The following is a 21,188-nucleotide window of genomic DNA, read 5'->3' as shown; positions in this document are numbered from 1 at the left end:
AATAATGTCTTCCGTTGCTTTTTTAAAAAAATAATGATTGAAGTGAAATTCACGTAACAACATAAACGATTTTAAAGTGAACAATTCGATGGCATTTAGGGCATTCGCAATGTTGTGCAACCGTCGCTTCTGCTAGTTCACGAGGTTGTACAACCATCACCTCACTCTAGTTCTGGAACATTTTCATCACCCTGAAAGGAAACTCGTACCCATCAGTGGTCACTCCCATTTCCCCTCCGCCCAGCCCCTGGCAACCACTCGCTACTTTTCATCTCTATGGATTTACCTGTTGTGGACGTTGCATATAAATGACATCATGCAGTATCTGCCCATTTGTGTCTGGCTTCTTTCACTGAGCATCATGTTTTGAGGTGCCTCCATGTTATAGCAGGTGTCAGTTCTTATTCCTTTTGGCTGAATAACTTACATGATTTTTAAGACGTTTGAAAGAAAAAAATACTTTTTTTAAAAGATTTTATTTTTCCTTTTTTTCCCCAAAGCCCCCTGGTATATAGTTGTATATTCTTAGTTGTGGGTCCTTCTAGTTGTGGCATGTGGGATGCTGCCTCAGCGTGGCCTGATGAGCGGTGCCATGTCTGCACCCAGGATCCGAACCAGCGAAGCCCTGGGCGGCTGAAGCAGAGAGCACGAACTTAACCACTCGGCCACTGGGCTGGCCCTCAGAAAAAAATGCGTTTAGAAAAACCCAACTTTCTTGGTCATTTAGAGCTTGAGGTTTGTTTTTTTTAAAATAGCTTTATTGAGATATACTTCACATACCATATAATTCACCCATTTAAAGTATACAATTTAGGGGCCGGCCCGGTGGCGCAGTGGTTAAGTTCTCAGGTTCTGCTTTGGCGGCCCGGGGTTCGCCAGTTCGGATCCCGGGTGTGGACACAGCACTGCTTGGCGAGCTATGCTGTGGTAGGTGTCCCACATATAAAGTAGAGGAAGATGGGCATGGATGTTAGCTCAGGGCCAGTCTTCCTCAGCAAAAAGAGGAGCATTGGCAGTAGATGTTAGCTCAGGGCTAATCTTCCTCAAAAAAAAAAAATAAATAAAGTATACAATTCAGGGGCCGGCCCCATGGCTGAGTGGTTAAGTTCAGGAGCTCCACTTCAGCGGCCCAGGGTTTCGCCGGTTCGGTTCCTGGGCACGGACATGGCACCACTCATCAAGCCATGCTGAGGCAGCATCCCACATGCCACAACTTTCTAGAAGGACCCACAACTAAAAATACACAACTATGTACTGGGGCTTTGGGAGAAAAAAGGAAAAATAAAATCTCTAAAAAAAAAAAGTATACAATTCAGTGTTTTTTTTGTCTGTTCCTGGAGTTGTGCAACCATCACCACAGTCAGTTTTTAAACATTTTTATCACTACCCATAAAAACCCCTCACCCATTAGCTGTCCTGACTACGTTTTAGGATCTTAAGCCGTCAGTCCACTGGACTGGCTGGCAGAGATTTCACTGGCTCTGACTTTCCACCGCCTCCCTCTCTCCACCTATAATTATAGATGAAATTGGCTGATTGGGTAACACCACCTACCTGTAGGCACTTCTTGGAAGGGTTGTTTTTTTTTTTAAAGATTGGCACCTGAGCTAACAACTGTTGCCAATCTTTTTTTTTCTGCTTTTTCTCCCCCAAACCCCCAATACATAGTTGTATATTCTAGTTGTAGGTCCTTCTAGCTGTGGCATGTGGGACACCGCCTCAACTTGGCCCAATGAGCAGTGCCATGTCCACACCCAGGATTCGAACTTGCCCTGGGTCGCAGAAGCGGAGCACTCGCACTTAACCACTCAGCCACAGGGCCAGCCCCTCTGGAAGTGTTTTATGTGCATTATCTCATAAGTTTCAGGACAACCCCATTGGCTGGCTACCTTTTTTGTCCTCCTGTTACAGATGGGGAAACTGATACTCAGAGAAACTGGGGCCTGAGGCTCAGCTGAGGTTTGAACCCATGAAATCTTAGCTTAACCACTGCATAGTGCTGACAGGGGCGGCGCAGCCCTGGGCCTTCTGTGCTGACTGTGATTTTCGAGTCCGTTATCCCATCTCCTACCTGCCCAACAGGGGGCTTCGCAGACGTGCCGGAAGCGAGGTTAGGGAAGAGAGGCAGAGGGAGGCAGGATGCAGGCGGAGAGTGAGGAGGGCTTGGGTGCCTGTTCTCCTCCCACCTCCCCCACTCTAACAGCAGGGCCTCTGCCAGGTGGGCATTCCAGAAAAGCTGAGCAGAGCCCACCTGTTCCAGGAGCCCTGGTAAGGAAGGAGCCAGCACTTGCCTAGAACACGGCCAGAATTTCCAGCAAAGTTCAGGGATGCCCCCTGGTGGATCTGCACTCCTGACTCAAAAACAAAGCTGTTCTCCCATGACCCTGAGGCTTCCCAGGATCCACCACTGGGTTCGGAGCCAGCCACTGAAGGCCGGGATCATTTTTCAACCTTGGCACATGATCAAGATTCAGGGCAGGGGTCGGGGATAGGAGAGGGGATATGAGCCTGGGCTTCGGTATTAGATGGAATTGGCTTCAAATCCCAGCTCTTCTGCTCACTAACTGGGCATTTAGGGGCAAGTTCGTTGTCCAAGCCTCAGTTTCTCATCCATCGACTGTGTATGCTGCGGTCGACGTTCTACCTCCCAGAATTGTCAACACAATGAAGATAACCTGGGTGGAGAGCTTGCCTGTGCTCGAGCGCTCAGTGTTAACTGTTCTCATGGGTAGAAAGAGTATGCTCTGGGGCCCCTGAGCCACTCACATCATCTCTCGACCTTGGTTTCCTCATCTGTAAGGTGGGGACAGTCCTACCCAGCTTCTGGAGTGGTTGTGAAGATTAGATATTGAACCCAAAAGATAGTAACACCCAAGTTGTCCTGCGCGCTTAGGGGATTACTTTTATCCTTCGCTTCCTACTATGTGAAAAGCACTGTGTATTTATTCAACAAATATTGACCGTGGGCCTTTTATGGGGCCTGTTGTGGGGCAGGCTCTGTGCACAGAGCTGAGTGTGTAGCGACGAACCAGATGGGAATATGGCTCACATCAGTGTGTGAGTTCCATGAAGATTTGTGCCGGTTTAAGGGTCGCCGGCCTTTCTCCGTGGAGGTGCAGAAAGTAGGTTTTGCACGTTCTGCCGGCCATTCAGTCTCTGTGAACTCCTCAGCTCAGCAGTGGGGGCGTGGAAGGAGCCAGAGGTGATATGTGAACTGAGTGGGGCTGTGTGCTAGTAAAACTATGTATGAACTGGAAATTTGAGTTTCATAGAATTTTCACATCACAAGATATTCTTCTTCTTTTGATGTCCCCCCCCACCACTTAAAAATGTGAAAACCTTTCTTAGGTCGTATGTAGGCCATTTAAGGCCATGTAAAAACGGGCGGTGGACTGGCTTTGGCCCTTGGGCTGTCGTCTGCTGACTGTTCTTAGTTTAGTCTTTGCTGCTGGGTAGCTTTGAACAAGGTGATCCCCTGCTCCCTATTCTTTTCTTTGCTTTTTTTCCCCCTGGTTTCCACGTTTCTGAGTCTCCATGGACTGTGTATTTGTCACTGAGCTAATGAGGAATTGGGATCTTTCCTTACCAGATGGTGGGCGTCTCGTTGCAGTCATGATGCTTATTTTGAGTCCTAACAGACAGGAGGTGCCAGCTTTCCTCATCAATCACCACGGATTTGGCAATCTGCTTTGTGTCTGCCTTCTCCCCTTTCCGAGTACTTCCACTTAGCTTTGGTGGTTCTCGCACCTTGGCTGGAGTTCTGGAGCCATTATTGTTTCCATTTTAGAGATGAGGAGCAGAGGCCGTGAAGGGTCATGATTTCCTCCAGGGTTTAATCAGCGGTGGCCCCAGGGCTAGCACTGGAGGTTCCTGTCTCTGGTCCAGAGCTGTTCCCCGCTCTCTGGGAAGCCGTGAGAGGCACGCAGCCTGCTGCTGGGATGAAAGTCGGGCCTTTGCTGAGAAGGGCCCTCATCCTCTGTGCTTTGGCGGGCCTGCGTATGAGAAGTCACGTGTCACGTGCTGTACAGGGCAGCCAACATTCATCTTTTGTTTGTTCCATGAGTGTTTGCTGACCTCCCACTATGTGCCAGGCTTTGTTCCATGTACTTGGGATAGAATATTGAGCAAGACAGACAAGACTCCTGCTCTCACGATGACTACAGAGTAGTAGGGAAGAAAGACAGCAAAGTGGACAAAGAAACACAATATTCAGGGAATTGCAATTAGTGCTCAGGAATGACGGGGGACCCATTCATTTGTGTACCAGACACTGTGCCACTGCATCTGGAGTACTTCGTCTGATTTAATCCTCCCAACTAGCCTATCAGAAGAGACAGCAAGATGAAGACAAGGAAGTTCAGAGAAGTCAAGTAACTTTCCTGGCCTCACAGACTAGGGAGGGAGATTACTAAACAACTAGTTATCTACAGAGATAAGCACTGTCCTGGTGCTATGAATAAGCAGAAAGGCCTTGATACCGTGCTAAGGGATTCTTCGGTAGGCAGTGGGGAGCCATGGAAGGTTTTAAGCAGAGAGAGGAGTGTCTGTATATGGTCTCTGTTTTAGAAAGCAGTGTGGAGGATGGGTAGGAGGGGATAGTTGGAGACCCCTTAGGAAGCTCTTGAGGCCACCTGGTAGAGTAGTAATGGTGGACTGGACTTGAGTGGAGGCCGTGGTGTTGCAGGGAAGCAGACGGATTGGAGAGAGGTTCAGTAAGAAAAGCAGCAAGATGAGGTAATTGAGCAGATGTGGTGTAGGGCTGAGGCGTATGGGAAACCCTAGAGGAGGAGGAGGTTTTGTTTGGAGGCTCCCAAGTGGGATCTGGACCCCAAGCCGGCAGGAGCCACCAGCGTGTGCATTCTGCCCCCAGGTAGCCGGCGGCTGGTGGACGTGATGGATGTGAACACCCAGAAGGGCACGGAGATGAGCATGTCCCAGTTTGTGCGGTACTATGAGACGCCCGAGGCTCAGCGGGACAAGCTGTACAACGTCATCAGCCTCGAGTTCAGCCACACCAAGCTGGAGCACTTGGTCAAGCGTCCGACTGTGGTAGGCCCCTGGCCGCGGTGCCTTCCCCTGACACCTTCCACCTCCTCCTCTCCTTGCCCTGCCTCTCTTGCTGCTACACAGGTTCAAGGCCAGCCTGTGCCAGCCCTGGGGGAGGGTGGGAGGGTTGTTGGGAGCAGGAGGAAGCGGTTGAATTGGTGAGACGGCCCAGCTTAAGAGTACCCAGAGACAGGAAGTTCTGACGGTGGTCTGACTTTCAGGTGGACCTGGTGGACTGGGTGGACAACATGTGGCCCCAGCACTTGAAGGAGAAGCAGACAGAAGCCACGAATGCCATTGCAGAGATGAAGTACCCGAAAGTGAAGAAGTAAGACTGCCTGGCTGGCGGCGGGAGCTGGGAGGCGGTGACTCACAGCCTTGGGGGGCCTGAAAAGGGGTCTCTGGCTGTCCATGAAGGCTTGAGCATCACTTTGCAGCCAGTCTTCTCCAGAGCTGAAGGAATGAGCCCAGGCCGAGGCCACAGCCCCACAGGGGTGCTGCTGGCATGTAGGGGGTGGGGGTCCCTGGTGTGGGCAGGTTGGGATCTTGCTTCCCTGGAATGCAGGGTCTCTGTATTCTGCTCTGGGTCTGGAATCTTCATCTAGATGGTCCTTTGACCTTCCTGCCGGCTCTCCCTGGAGGGTTGTGATCTGAAGAGGAGGGAGAGTAATGGAACTGTCTCTCTGAGTGCCTGTGTGTTCTTGTCAACATTTGTTTGCTCTCTCTAAATGACAGCATGCCTTGGGCATGGGCGTTTTCAGTGGGACCCACCCACCATGGACACTTTGTTTCTGTTGAGGGATGGGGAGAGGTCTGGTGTTCTTCTTCTTCTTCTTCTTTTTTTTTTTTGCTGAGGAAGATTCTCCCTGAGCTAACATCTGTTGCCAATCTTCCTCTTTTTTTGCTTGAGGAAGATTAGCCCTGAGCTATGCCAGTCTTCCTCCACTTTGTATGTGGGTCACCACCCAGCATGGCTGATGAGCGGTGTAGGTCCATGCCTGGGATCCAAACCCACGAACCTGGGCTGCTGAAGTGAAGTGTACTGAGCTTAACCACCATGCCACAGGGCCAGCCTCTGCTTCTGGCTTTTGAGATCCGGGGCCTCTGATCCAGAAGAACCTTTCCCAAAGAAAGCCTCAGGGCACTTACTCGCCAGATGTTCCTTAGACGGTGCCCTTTAAGTGGGAGGTTGGCGTGGGGCTGGGAAAGTGGCCACATCTAATTGCAGGGAAATCGCTACATGGGATGTGACCAGCAAGTCCTGAGACCAATTGTTTTTTTTTTTTTTTTTGAGGAAGATTAGCCCTGAGCTAACTACTGCCAGTCCTCCTCTTTTTGCTGAGGAAGACTGGCCCTGAGCTAACATCGTGCCCATCTTCCTCTACTTTGTATGTGGGAGGACGCCTACCACAGCACGGCATGCCAAGCAGCACCATGTCCACACCCGGGATCCGAACCGGCGAACCCCGGGCCGCCGAGGACCGGAACGTGTGAACTTAACCGCTGCACCACCGGGCCGGCCCCAGACTGATTGTTTAACACGAGCAGAGGCACCAACAAGCCCCTCATGTCCTAGGACTTCAGGGACGAACCCTGGGGAGGAGGAAGTCACGTTGGGGCCCCTACCATCTCAGGCCCTCTGTTTCCATCTCCAAAACGGGAAGGAGACACCCGCTGTCCCAGGCAGGACTGTTGCTCTGGGCTTCCTAGAAGAGTTGGCTTTGGCGCCTGGGAATCCATTAGCATCCCTCTGCTCCGCGCTGCTGCCAGGAGTGCCCCCAGGAGCTTACAGGCTGTGAACTTTTCATTCACGCAGCTCTTCATTCAGTGCATATTGAATGCGGACTGCGTGCCAGGCTTTGTGAGGGAGGCCAGCACGCTGGCCCTGGGCTTCTCAAGATTTTGCTTTCAAGCTCTCTCTCTTTCTTTAATCATTTCTCAGGCATTTTTCCTCCCCTCAGAGCTGAAGCTCTGTGCACCCCTTCGATCAGGGCTGCATCAAAGCAAAGACTGGGCTCCAGGTGAGGAGGGTAGGAGGGTTTTCAATTCCATTCCATTCCGATTCGATCACAGCAAAATGTATCGAACCCCTGGGATGGGAAAGTAAAAGGATGAGACTAAAAGCCCCTACCCTTTGGGGAACATGCCATGTAACACAGGGATAAGGGGCAGACCTCATCCACGCAGAGGGACACAGGTTCCCGGGAGGGCGATGGGGAGAAGAGGAATCCTTTTTGGCTGGTGGCATTGGGAAGTCCTTTCAGAGGGGATGTTCAACCTGGGCTTTAAAAGACAGAGGAGGGGGCCGGCCCAGTGGTGCAGTGGTTAAGTTCGCACGTTCTGCTTCTTGGCGGCCCGGAGTTTGCCGGTTCAGATCCCGGGTGCTGACATGGCACGCCATGCTGTGGTAGGCGTCCCACATATAAAGTAGAGGAAGATGGGCATGGATGTTAGCTCAGGACCAGTCTTCCTCAGCAAAAAGAGGAGGAATGGCAGTAGTTAGCTCAGGGCTAATCTTCCTTAAAAAAAAAAAAAAGACAGAGGAGATGGGAGGCTGGTGGGGAGGGCCGAAGGTTGGGAATTGCAAAGGGTCTTGAGGAAATCAAGGGTGGACCTCGGGGAAAGAGTGTGGCACTCAGGTTAGTTTTAGGCAGATCATGGCTCTCATTGATTGATTCATTCATTCAGCATATGTATTGAACATTTGATTAGTTCTGAGAATATAGCAGGGAGAAAACCAGATGAACTCCCTGCCCTTGTGGGGCTCACAGTTTATCTGGGAGACAGACATTAATCCAATAATCAGAGAAACAAATGGAAATTTGCAGCTGTGATGAGGCCACAAGGCGGGGACCCACCATACTATGAGAGCGTGTAGCAGGGGATTCACCTTTCGAGGAGGGCAAGGCAGGTGTCCGAGCTGGGGTCTGTAGGGGAGAGGGCTCTCTTAGGTGAAGAGGCCTGGGAAGAGCTTTCCTGGCTGTGTGCAGAGAGCCGGGGATGGCGGGGAGGGGCAGAGAGAGGGAGGCAGGGGGTCCTGGGACAGGAAGGCCAGGGGGGCTGGAGCAGAGCGCGGGAGGGGCAGTGGGTGCAGGATGGGGGCGGGGCCAGGCTGAACAGGGCCTGATGTGCCGTGGTGAGTGGGTCTGTATTTCTCCTAAGAGCAGTCGGAAAGCTCTCTGAGACTTTAAGCAGAGAGGGATGTGTTCAGATTTGTATTCTGCAAGTTCTCCTGCTGTTACGTGGATTGAAGGAGATGGAGTTGAGTGATATGAAGAGCAAGAGTGCATCGTCTAGATGCGGGCGAACGATGGGGCAGGGGAGAGGAGAGGACAAATTGGACATGTATCAGGGAAGGTAGAACAGACAGCACTGGCTGACACAGATTTCAATTAATTTATGTCTGTCTTGCCTCCCTGAGATATTCAGTATATTCTTCACTTTATTGAAAGATTCCTCTAAATAGTAAGCTCTGTTAATACATTGAGAATCCTATCTAATCACCAAAAAAAGGCTCACACACAATTTTCTAGGACCGCATGTCTTCAACATATTGGTTAGATTGTGTGGCAAATAGATTTGCAGACCCCGTCAGTGGCCGTGGGAACTTGTTAGAGGATTTGAACCTTGTTAGGAAGGAAACTGTCACCTTGAAAATAGTCCATTTGTTCGGCTGAAAAGAATGCTGATTTCAGTTCATAAGCAAGGTAAAAATCCCACGATGATGAAGCCCTCCGGGACCACAGAATGGTTCCGTGGAATTTAATTAAAATGACACTGTTTCTAGAAATCACAGAGCTTTTATGCTGGAGGTGCCTGGAGAGTGGAGACAGCTGACAGGCTACCTGAACTGAGGGTTTGCAGGAGGGAAGAGAGAAGTGTTACAAACCCATTACCGCCTTCTCCCGGCTCCAGGATTTATGCTGTTCCATCATGGTGAGGGGATTTGGAATTTTAATGGGTTTGGTCGAGATACTTAATACAAGGGGTAATGACAGTTGTCGAGGGAGTAGTTGCAATTTTGTGGGAGACAAAAGACTTGTAAGGAGTATGTTCGTGTGTTAGTTACCTGTTGCTGCATTTACTGAGTGCCTGTTAAGTGCAAGACACCATTCTAGTCGTTGGTAGACTGCGGTGAATAAAGCAAAGTCTCCATTCTCATGGAGCTTATGTTCTGGTGGGGAGAAGAGACAGGGAAACGGTGAATAATATAATTTAGGAGGTGATGAGTGTTGCGAAGAACCATAAAGCAGGAGTAAGGGAAAAGGGGATGACAGGGTGGGCTGAACTAATATCAGCTGCATCGTGCATTTCTGCCATTGCCATCCCCTCCATCCCCACCTGCAGAAATATTTTGGCTGTAGAGAATTATTTGTCTTGGAAAATTCCTTATAATCATATAAACAGTAACAATTATTTGCGGGTATCTCTGTATCACTTGTTTATTGCTGCATAACAGATTACCCTAAAACTTCACAGTTGAAAAAAAAAGTCTTGGGATCGGCCTGGTGGCGTAGTGGTTAAGTTCGCCTGCTCTGCTTTGGTGGCCTGGGGTTTGTGGGTTTGGATCCCGGGTGCAGACCTGCACGCTGCTCATCAAGCCATGCTGTGGTGGTATCCCACATACAAAACAGAGGAAGATTGGCACAGATGTTAGCTCAGGGCCAATCTTCCTCACCAAAAAAAATCCCAGAAGTCTTAGTGGGTTAAAACAACAAGCATTACCTCAAAGTTTCTGTAGATCAGGAATCTGGGAGTGGCTTAGCTGGGTGGTTCTGGTTCAGAACCAGAGCTTGTATCGAGACTTAGGCCTGGGCTGCAGTCATCTGAAGACTTGGTTAGGACTGGAGGATTCACTTCCAAAATGGCGCACTCATGTGGCTGTTGGCAGGAGGCCTCAATTCCTCATCGCATGGTCCTCTCCATTGGGCTGCTTGAGTGTCCTCATGACATGGCAGCTGGTCCCCCCAGGCATGTGGTTTAAGAGAGGGCAAGGAGGAAGCCACAGGACCTAAGATTGGAAGTCACGCACTGTTTACTTTTGCCATATTCTGTTAATTAGAAGTGAGCCACTGAGTCTAGCCCACACTCAAGGGGAGGGGAATTTAGTTCTGCTTCTGGAAGGGCGGAGTCTCAAAGACTTTGTGGACATGTTTTGAAGCCTCCACAATCTCCTAGGTCTGTGACTTGGGCACAGCTTTTTCACTTAGGACCATTAGATCTTATAACACATTCCAGAAGGAAATTAGCAAGTCAGTTCCCTCCTCACCTGCTCCTGTAGCACACAGGACTTGCAGAAATGAAGGTTGCAGCTTAGTGGAGATATGCTGTGGACTGACAAGCAGTGAAAGAGCTCAAAAGCTCCACAAAAAGGGGACCCCACATAAAGCCTATATTTTGTTCCCAAATATTTGAGAGTTGACTGCATTTTTCTCCCCATGTACTTTCTGGGGGTGGTGGGAAAATTTTGGGGTGCAAATCTGAAACACAGAGAGGATGGCAACAGGCACTGGGATGAGCATATTTCACGAGCTGCCTCTGCCACTCTGTGGTGGCCATGGCAAGTCTTTCGTTTCTTAGAGATTCAGTTTTCCCTTCCACCAACTGGGGATCCTGTCATCCCTGCCCTGCTTCCTTCCCACGCTGTAAGGAGGATGGAGCCTCTAGTGGATGTGAAATGTGGTTCGGACAAGATGTTTGTCTGTTTGGCCCGGAGTGGACACAAGGGCTCCAGCCACCATTGGCATCCTGGCATCCTCTGCTTTTCAAGCTACCTCCCCTCCCATTTGCACTGGGCTTTTATCTCTCTCTTTTTTTTTTTTTTTTTTGAGGAAGATTAGCTCTTAGCTAACTACTGCCAGTCCTCCTCTTTTTGCTGAGGAAGGCTGGCCCAGAGCCAAGATCCGTGCCCATCTTCCTCTACTTTATATGTGGGACGCCTACCACAGCATGGCGTGCCAAGCGGTGCCATGTCTGCACCCGGGATCCAAACCAGCAAATCCTGGGCCGCCAAGAAGCGGAACGTGCGAACTTAACCACTGTGCCACCCGGCCGGCCCCTGGGCTTTTATCTCTACAACTCACATTTCACCCTTTAACTCTCATCAACCATGTTTGCTGGCATCTTACATGGTCATCCCAGTGTAATATATCAGGCAGGGAAACTGACCTAGAGAGGCTGCCAGTGTCACACAACGGGGAAGCTGTGGTCCATGCACCAGGCCCCAAGCTTCTGGATTCCTGGCTTTTCCTCTCTACCTCTCTGCCTTTCAAAGAGGAACAAAGAAAGTCAGGCTTTTCTGTGCTGCCATAGATGGACGCAGGCGCTGTGTCAGACATTTACGCACACATCTCAGTACTGGAAGCAGTTAGTACCCAAATTTACAGACAAGGAAACTGAAGTGCACAGTGGCTCAGTTCAGGTAATGGGTGTAGCAGTTGAGTGTAAGACAGAAGGGGCTGATGTGGCCTGTGGATGACTGAAGAGGCAGGCCTTTTTTTAAAACAGTGCTGGCCAAACAAAGCACATCTAGGGCCTGGTTTGACCCATGAGGGCCACCAGTTAGAGACCCCTGACTAGTTCAACAAATGGGGATGCTGAGTTCCAGAAGGGGAAGATTTAGTCCAGTGTCACACAGCTGATTAGAATAGTTATAGGGCCGTTGCTGGGGGCTACACTTACACTGATGAATCTGATGTCATCCCTGCCATGAAGGAGCTGAGGCATTTGTGACTAAAAAAAGTAATAATAATTCTCCCATGTGGACAGTCTGGTCTAGCTGTCAGGGCCTTCTCTCTTAGCTCATTTAACTCCACCTCTGTTTTGTGTGTGTCAAAGCCCTTGGTCAGGGACACCCACTCAATGACTGGTGCTCAAATCCTACTGGGGGATATTGCTTGTAATTACTATTTTTTTCTTTTAAATAGGGAAAACATACATATGGTGAAAAACTCAACTAGTTCCCAAGAGTTCACAGTCTGACCTCACAGCAGGCCACCGGGGAGGTACTGATGGGTGGGCCATCCCGTAAATGACTCCAGGAAGCAACACCCTGGCCCAGGGCCTTGACCACCTTGACATGGCTTCAGTGTTTGCTCCCCTAAGGTGGGGATTATAGGGTTGTTTAAGGGTGAAACAAAACAGGTATTATTATTAGCACTTAATAATTGGAACCTACTAATTAATATTGGTGGGGAGCCCCTGTGGATGGGGTCTGGTCAAAGAATGGAGAAGCTTGATTTCTGCCCCTGCAGAGTGGATACCACCATCTCCTGCCCCCGGTGGTTTGGGGGAAGGGTGTGGGGACAGGATGGGAGGAGGGCGGTGGCCCTGGTGAGCATGCCCTGGAGGGTGGGACTTCTGATTTGAGCTGGACTAACTTCTTCAGCCGGAAGTCAGTGGTTGAGGTTTGGCTGTAACCTGCAGACTCTGCTTCTTCAGAGTCTTGGGATTTGCCAGGTAGACCTGGAAGAAGGGCTGAGAAACTCAAGACAGACAGCTTGGGTAAGCACCATCACCGACTAGGGTAGTGACTACGGTCACTACCTCTGAGCCTCTGCTTTCTCATCTGTAAAATGGGGACAACCCTGGGAATGACCTGATAGGTTGTGTGAAAATGGGATTAAATAATCCAGGTATCATAGAACTGGGTACTGTGTTAACACGTATGTATCTCAGTGAATTCCCACCATAATTCTGCGATGTAGGGTTACACAGCCACTTAGCGGGGCAGGTAGGGGAAGGGACAGCAAAAAGCATCTTAGAATGCAGAGTCGAACTTTAGGTCACCTCCCTGCCCTTAGGATGAGGAAATGGCTCAGAGAGGTGAATAAGCTGTCCAAGGTCACGCAGCCAGTCCCTCTGAGGGCGAGAGCCACATCCCTGGTCTCTGGGCTGCCGTACCCTGCGTCTGACATCCCTGCAACCCCCTAGCACTGGTCTCTTCTCTAGCTGGGCTCCGATGGGCACATTTAAGGAAGGTGGCTTTGCTGGGTTGTCACCTCCAGGAGCAGGATGGCGTCCACGCTCCCTGAAAACTGGGGTGCGGGGGTGCCCTAGCGCACGCCGGTAGAACGGGGGTAGGGAGAACTACCCTCGTGCCCCCACCCAGCCGGGGCACGGGGCGGCGGAGGGCGGTGGCGGCGTCCCCTGGCGCGGGCCGGGCGCGCTTCCCTGTCGCCGCCGCGGCCTCCCTCCGCCTCCCTGGCGGCCGCCGCGCCGCGCCGGTGTTCAGTTTCAGCGCGGGGATGAGCGCAGGCTGCGCCCGGCTCCCCGAGGAAGGAAGGAAGCGCGTGAGGGCTTCGCGGTCCTCGGCCGGGGCCTGGCAGCGCGGTGGAGGGGGCTCGGCTCGGGTCGCCGGGACCGGGCGCGCGTCGAGCCTCCGCCGCCAAAGGGGACGCCCGGGAGCCGCGCCGCCGCCGAGGGTAACCGCGGGCGCGCCGGGCGGGGCCGGGCGGGCGCCCCTGCGCTGCGCCCCGCGGGCAGCCCGGGCCGGGGCTGCCGGGGGCCCCCGCTCCATCGGGGCGCGCCGGGGCGGGGTGCGGGTCGCCTCCCGCCCGCGGGTGCACGGCCGGCGTCGCGGAGCAGCTCTTTGTGTCTCCTGGGGCTGCGTGTAAGTGTGTAGTGTGTGCGCGCGCCTCCAGCCGCGTCAGCCGGTGCCCGCTTTCCAGGTGCCCCCGCCAGACCTTTGCCCGAGGGGACGCCACCTGGGCTGCCGGGGGAGTTTCGCTAAGTTGGAGGGAAAAGGGCGGGGTGGGGCCGCCCCGCCTCCTGGCCTCCCCAGACCCCAGGTAGCGCCCCAAAGTTGGTGTTGCAGGTGCAGCGCCCCCTCCTACCACACTCCTCCCCCGCCAGCCCGGGCCTCGGGAGGCGGGAACCCCCAAAGGCTTAGCTCGGGGGCTCCCCATTTTCAGCCCCCAACTTGGAGGGTGCTCTCCTACGCGGAAGCCACCCGGGCCACTGGTTGGGGGTGTCGAGGGGCGCGGCTTTCCGGGCAGGGGGCGGCCGAGGCGGAAGCTCGGCTGGCTGGCCGGCCGGGGAGAGCTGAGCGGCCGTGGCACCGAGCCGGGGTGCCCATGTGACTGCGGTGTGCTTTGGAAGAGGAAGCTGTAGAGGTCAGTGCAAAGGCGTCACGCCAGAGCAAGCGAGAGCAGGAGTGAAGGGGGAGACCCGGAATGAGCGCGGGGCCGGCGAGAGGGCGGGGGTGGCGGGCTGCAGGGGCCCGGACAAAGCCGCCCTGTCACAGCCACCCTGGCCCACCAAACGCTTGCAGTGGCCCGGCGGGAGGGGTGGCCAGGCCTGGCGGCCAGGAAATGAGGGACATGGGAGGAGGGGCCTCTCCAGGAGAGGCGGGTCTTGAAGTGGCGCCCCCCAGCTCAGAGGGGCCTCAGAGGATGCTGGAGGGTGACTGGGAGGGCAGATCACACACCAGCTCAACTTGGAGAACTTTCCCCGCACACGGCGGCCGCAGCTCGCAGGGATTCCGCTCTCCTTACACGCTGGGGAGGTTGGGGCTGGGGCGGGAGTTTGGGGGGCCGGGTGACCAGTTTGGCCAGGCAGGTCTGGGGCCTGGAGGCCGAAGAGCCAAGCTTCTCTCCTGACCTCTCCGCTGTGGGCACCTGAGTGGGTATCCAGCTGCAGATTGAAGGAAGCACGTCTCCTGGCTCCACCTCACAAACACTTAAATTGTTTTCCCTAGACTGTGTTCTGCCGAGGCCTGGAGGGGGTGGAAACCAAGGTTAGATTAAAAAAAGAAAAGAAAAAAAACCAAGGCAAAGAGGTGGTTTTAGGAAAATGAGGACTAATATTTTGAAGTGGTGCTTGGAGAGAAGAGGCCGGTGTGGTCTGTGGGGGTGGGGTGGGTAGGGCTTCTGACCGCTCCCCCCGCCCCCCCCAGTTCCTTGGAGAGAAGAGGATCACCCAGGCCTTCAGAGTGGGGACCTGACTGGGGCTGGGCACACTGCGGGAGGAGGGAGGCTGTGGAGCCCCAGCGCGAGCCGGGACTTTAACCACCCCAGCGGCAGCACCGCAGCCCGCGCCTGTCTTCGTGACAGGGCTGCGTCCTGTGCTGTCAACTACACCCCTCCGATGGGGTTGCTAGGCAGCGGGGCTCTGATGTGCGGGAAGGCCTTCTGATTTGTCAGCCTCCTGCAGACACATGGTTAAGGCTCCTTCCAGCCTATCCGGAGGAGGGACGCGGGGCACGCCGCCTGCATACTGCCGAGCCCCGGGTCCACCTGAATGTGAGGTGCAAAAGGCAGCCAGAGGGAGGGGGCACCTGGAGCCCTCCAGCCTCCTAACCAGCTCAGCCCCACACCCCCCATTATCTTCTCTTGGGCTTGCAGCTGGCTCCTCCCTGCCCGTTCCCGCCCCATTCCTCTTCCCTTCCCCAAACCATGGAAAAGCAAAGTGCAGCAGGGAAAAGAGGTCAGTGGGGTAAGCATGTGTGTGCGGGCCTCCGGCGATGCCAAGGTGCATGGGCAGGAGCCGTGGGGAGGCTGCCCCATCCGTGCCACCGGTGGCTCTTGTGGGAAGGGGTGGGTAGGAGGGAGGGGTCCCTGCCACTGCTGTCTGCCAGGCCTGGACTTGGAAGCCAGCTCTGTCTCCCCTCCTCCTTAAGCTCTGCCTACCCCTAGGAGGGCAGCATATCGAGGGAGGAGACTGGTGAGTTCCTGCAAGGGAGGGTGGGTTGTCTGGCTGCTGCTAGAGCTCAGAATGGGGGCTGCTGGCGTGTTCCTTCTTTCCCCAAATGCACTCCATCCAAGCCTCTAAGGGGCAGGCTCTCCCTCCCTCTCTCCTTCCCTCCCTCTCTGCCTGTCCACCACCACACCCCCAGGATCTTCTCTGAATCCCTTTACTTTTTATTTTAGCAGCTTTACTGAGATATAATTCACATACCATTCGTCCATTTAAAGTGTAGACTTCAATGGTTTTTAGTATGTTTACAGAGTTGTGCAACCACAGTCAATTTTGGAACATTTTTGTCACCCCGAAATGAAACCCTGTACCCATTAGCAGTCAATCCTCATTTCCTCCCAACCGCCCCCCCCCCCCCCCCCCCCAGCCCCTGGCCACCACTAATCTATTCTCTGTCTCTGTAGATCTGCCTACTCCGGACATGTCATATACGTGGAATAATACACCGTGTGGTCTTTTGTGACTGGGACCCCTGTACTTTTAGCTGCATTGCTTGCTTTGAAGTCACTTGCCATTTGTCTTGCCATTCAGCTTTTCTGTGCAGTGCTCCATGAAGAGTGTCCCATCCCTAAGGGCAGAGGGCTAAGCATTTCTCTAAGTGCCATGCCTTCTCTGGGCTGGACCACTGGTTGGCTGTCAGGAAGTGATTGTTGAATGAATAAGGAAATGAATGAGGACTGGTAATTGGCAAGCTCTGCAGGTGGTTTACAACTGAATTCCAGGGGGCCCAGCTGCTACAAGGGGGCTGGCAGCTTGGGGGAACTACAGGTGTCTCAGCTGCGAAGGAGCAGAAAGGAAGCCTCTTACTTGGCCAGGGGCAGGGGTGGGGCCAGAGCAGAAACCGAACCAAGTAGCCTGTGGGTTGCCAGCCTCACCTGAAAACAAAAATGCCTCCCCCGGCCTTGGGGGCAGGTGACCAAAGCTTGAGATTCGTCACCTGATCGCAGGGGCTTCCCCCATGGGGAACTCCGATTAGATTTGGATTTAAAAAAGAAAAGAAAAGAAAAGAAAATTCCCCGGTGTCAGTGTTTATAAAAGGGCAGCAGGTCAAGCATCTCTGAAGCTGTTTGCTCACCTCCTGTGGTTCAGGCGCTGAATTGTTTTTTCTACTCCCCTGCTTCTGTGCTGCAGGTACTGTCTGATGAGCGTGAAAGGTTGTTTCACTGACTTCCACATCGACTTCGGAGGCACTTCCGTTTGGTACCACGTTTTCCGGGGTGGGAAGGTGAGTTGGGTCGAGTCTCTTTAACTCTCTGTACATCTTTGGCTGTTTGGGCATGGAGGGCTCACTCACCTTTCCCCTTCCTCCTGCCCCCCTCCTCCAGCCAGCCGTTGCCCTGTGAGTACTTTCAGGGCCACCTCCTCAGTCTCTGTCTTCTTCTGGAGGGAAAGATCAAGATCCACTCTTTTGCATCACATCTGGTCATCTGTTCACACCTGCTCACCCACCCAAGTGTTCTAAGCACCTTGGGCCAGATTAGAACTCCAGATTTGGCTCCCAAGGACCTCCAGCATTCATTTCCCCTGGCTCTAGTTTCAGCTCCAGCACTGAGACCGTTGAACTTAAAAGTCTAGTCGCCAGCACCACCTGCTTCCAAGAACATTTTACGTTAGGGACAGACATCACCCAGAGAAAGGAGGTGGGGCGTGCATTCAGGATGCTCCTGCTGTGTTTGCTTCTGTGTGCACGTCTGCGTGGGGACATGGAGGTCCCTGCACAGATGTGGGTGCTCCTTGACGATACGTGTGTGTGTGCCACCCTGCTCCACTGGGTTGGGGTGTGCATTTGTTGTAACCAAACTCGTTGGAAGAAATTCTGGGTAGGAAGTCATCCCACTTGGTTCCAGATGTTTTTTCTCCTTCTCCAGAGTGAGCACAAGCTGGGTTTATTTATTGGGCCACTTTATCATACAACTTAGGAAATTCCCCTTCCTCTCCTTCCCCCACCTCTCCAACGAGCCTGTGGCTCAGGAGAAAGAATGTTCCACCCAGTCCAGGAAGTCTTCTCACTCTGGTGTTTCAGCTGGAACGGAGAGTCCCTAAAGGCAGGCAAGGGGCGTCCAAGGAGGGTGGCACAGCCCTCCCAGCCTGCCCAGATACCCTTTGGGCCCAGTCCTGGAGGGGGTCCTTGGGGATGGAGCCTCTTCTGTCCCGCTCCCTCCCAGGCAAGTGGGGCTGTCTCCTTGGGTTGTGGTAGAACCTGGATGAAATTAGAGGCCTTGGCCTGCGTCTTCCTCTGATTGCCTTCTTTTCCTCCCAAGATCTTTTGGCTGATTCCTCCAACCCTGCACAATTTGGCACTGTATGAGGAGTGGGTGCTGTCAGGCAAACAGAGCGACATCTTCCTGGGAGACCGCGTGGAGCGATGCCAAAGAATTGAGCTGAAACAGGGCTACACGTTTTTCATCCCTTCCGGTAGGTTCTGGCGAGGCTGACACTGGGCTCTTGCTCGGCCACCAACTCTCCCAGCATTCGGAGTAGTCTCCTGTGCCCCTGTGGCCTCAGCCAGGGTTTTTGGCCAGGTGACGGGTTTCTCTGTGCCTCCTGGCCATTGGCAGTCCATGAGAGGAGCAGCCTCAGGCTGCGGGAACAACAGCACCGTCTGCTCTCACATCTCCCCTGTATCTCCCTGCCCAGGGCAAGAATTCTCTCCCTGGGAGAAAGCCCAGGGCTCCCCCTCAGGGGAGGTTTGAAGCCTTCCTAGGACTTCCTGCAGAGATTTCTGTGTGAGAGGATGACGGTGGGCCTGTGGGGAGAGGAGGACGTTTACCCTGAGGACTCAGAGGGAGGCCCCGGGGAAGGGCAGACCCAGGGGATGTGGGTGTATGTGGGGGCGGAATGTGCTGTCCAGGAAGGACCCGGAGTGGCCGCCTCCTTCCTGCAGAACAAGGTGAAATGTCATTGGGATCAACGTCAGTTCCTGCACTTGGACTCCCCCTTCAAAAAAAAAAATTAACTCCACAACTACAGCAGAGGGCGGTAATTAAGAGCACCAGCTTGGAGCCAGCCTGCATGGCCTTAGTTTGAATTCCAGCTCTGTTGCTTTCACGCTGTGACTTCACAGAAATGACTTAACCTCTCTGTGCCTCAGTGTTCTCATCTGTAAAATGGGAGTAAGACTTCCCAGGGTGGTTGTGAGGACTGAGTGAGCTAAGACCTATTTGCTTACAGCTCTTCAGAGATGGACTGAGGGCTTTTGGCCACTTGCAGGCTGAGTCACTAGTGGATGTGGCAGGTGACCTAGGAATCAGAGAGTGTGATCTTAGCTTTCATTAATGGTAAAATTAATGCATTTTACCCAGGAAGAAGGAGGTGGCAGTCCTACTGTCTAGGGTGAGGGGTTCAGCCACATGTAGGGGGCTGTGTTCCTCTTGGTTATTGTACTTTAGAGGAGAAGTTGACCTGGACAGAGAGGGGTCTGGACAGGTGAGGTGAGTTTGAAGGAAGAACTGGGTTGTTTTACCCAAGGAAGTGAAGGTGTGTGGTAATGGCAGTCAGCCAAGTGAAAGATTATCTCCTGGAAGAAAAGGTATAACCGAGTAGTATTGGAATGACTTGCTCTGCTAGGTAGTGAGCTCCCCACCACAGGAGGTATACAAGTAGAGTCCAGATATGGGTATACCCAAGGAGTCTGTAGAGAATTTGCCACTGAGTGGTAGCTTGGACCTTAGGATAGGCATATCCTTTGGGGCCACTAAGATCCACTGGATGGAGAAGCTGCTCACACTTAGGCTTCTGAGAGTTGGGCTTGAAGCTGGACATCAAGCACTCGTGTGTGGAGTCAAGTAAAGGGGAGTGGCTGCGGTAGCAGTTCCCACCATGGGGATGGGGCCTGCACACCTGGGCTCTTCTAGAAAATCGGGCAGAAGGTGGACACTTCACTGTTAGGGAAATCTGGGATTTGGAGGTGGCAGGGTTTAGTGAGGGTGAGTTTGTCACCATGGCCCTAGGTTTTTCTTGGGCCTGTGTTTGGCTTCGGGAAGGTAGGGACCCCTGCCTTGGACACGAAGGGATTATAGTTGGTGGGCAGTGTTTATGGTTCACACCCTGGCAATATGCCATGGAGAATCGGAAGGGAGGCGGTGTCCTTGGGAAATGGGTTCACACCACTCTGCAGGTGTGGGGGCTGGGCCCTGGCGGATTCATAGGAACTCTAGAGTGCTCTTGGCCTTGCTGCTGACTCTCTCTGTGATCTCAGGCTGGTCTCTACCCCTCTGTGTGCCTCAGCTATCCCGTCTCTGCGTGGGGCTGGGTGGGGCTGAACTCTGGGACCCTTCCTCCTTTCCCTGAGCGCAGGCCTCCTAACCTCCCTGGGAACCAGGCCCTCTTGGCTCAGGACGTTATGCAGAACTGGGAGGTGGCTCATTGCTTTCCCCAGTCCTGGATGGGAGGGGTGATACTTTTGGTGACTTAAGCAAGTTGGAAAAGGTCTTGAGAACCGGCATCTGAACCACGGTAGGGGTGTGAGTGTTGCGGGCAGGCAGAGGACGTGTGGATTTGAACGGTGGCTAGCAGGGGTCAAGGAGGACCCTGCAAAGGCTCTGGCTCTCAGGGTCAGGAGTGAGACACTAGGACTTTTTTCTGGATTTTTGGAAAGTGAAAAAGAGACACTTGGAATTTGTCACCTTCTCAGAGGCAGGGGGTACATGTGGTTCCCAGGCTTTGATTTCATGAACCAATGAAATAAAAAAGTTAGGAGCTGATACAAAGTTGTTAATTTGTAGTTTTGCTAAAGATGGGCATTAATTTAAAAACAACCCAGCATCTACTGTTTCTGATGTTTCATGTAAGGAAGACTATTCTGACGCTAAAAAAATTGAAAGTACGCAGTTCCAGAATAAAGGACAGTACTTTAAATTTGATGGCTTTGACTTTATGAAAATCGACACCATCTTCATTTTTCTCATTTTGTTGCCAACTATTGCAAACTAAAGGACCGGAGTTTTGGAGTCACTGAACTAGATGGCCACCCTGGGTCCTCACGGGGGCAACCACATCTCTGAGCCATGGATAGACACACATCTGAGATTTGTGCTGGTTGGGGTGTGTGCATGTGAGTTTTTCTGTATCAAAGTGGAGAATCTAATCCTGGTGTTTCCTGCCTCTGACCTGGGTTTTTATCTCCACAGTGTGACATTAGACACCCGTCTTCCTACCTCATGCCGGCCTAAAGTCCCCTCCCGTCGCCTCTGTGAAAGCTCATGGCTGCTGATAGGATAGGAAGATTTTATTTTATTTATTTATTTATTTTAAGGATTCGCACCTGGGCTAACAACTGTTGCCCATCTTTTTTTTTTTTCTGCTTTATTTCCCAAACCCCCCCACCGCGGTACATAGTTGTACCTCTTAGTTGCAGGTCCTTCTAGTTGTGGGATGTGGGATGCCGCCTCAACATGGCCTGACGAGCGGTGCCATGTCCGTGCCCAGGATCTAAACCCTGGGCTGCT

The 21,188-nt window shown here is 52.8% G+C and overlaps 1 protein-coding gene across 22 annotated transcripts in view; it reads left to right on the top strand.

The window, feature by feature from the left end:
• KDM2B (lysine demethylase 2B) overlaps positions 1–21,188 on the top strand; it is a 118,105-nt gene that overhangs the window by 21,005 nt on the left and 75,912 nt on the right. For 8 of the 22 annotated variants that reach the window (XM_023647189.2, XM_070220233.1, XM_023647191.2 and 5 more), the window contains 4 exons: positions 4,871–5,049; positions 5,268–5,374; positions 16,873–16,966; positions 18,003–18,156. In XM_023647189.2, the coding sequence (XP_023502957.1) occupies positions 4,871–5,049; positions 5,268–5,374; positions 16,873–16,966; positions 18,003–18,156 (534 nt within the window). The other 14 variants (XM_070220248.1, XM_070220245.1, XM_070220251.1 and 11 more) reach the window with 13 other exon arrangements.

The sequence above is a fragment of the Equus caballus genome, chromosome 8 (genome assembly GCF_041296265.1).
Source record: "Equus caballus isolate H_3958 breed thoroughbred chromosome 8, TB-T2T, whole genome shotgun sequence".
NCBI classification, from domain to species: domain Eukaryota; kingdom Metazoa; phylum Chordata; class Mammalia; order Perissodactyla; family Equidae; genus Equus; species Equus caballus.
Note: the sequence above shows the minus strand (reverse complement) of the source record. Positions and strands in the feature narration are given on the sequence as shown.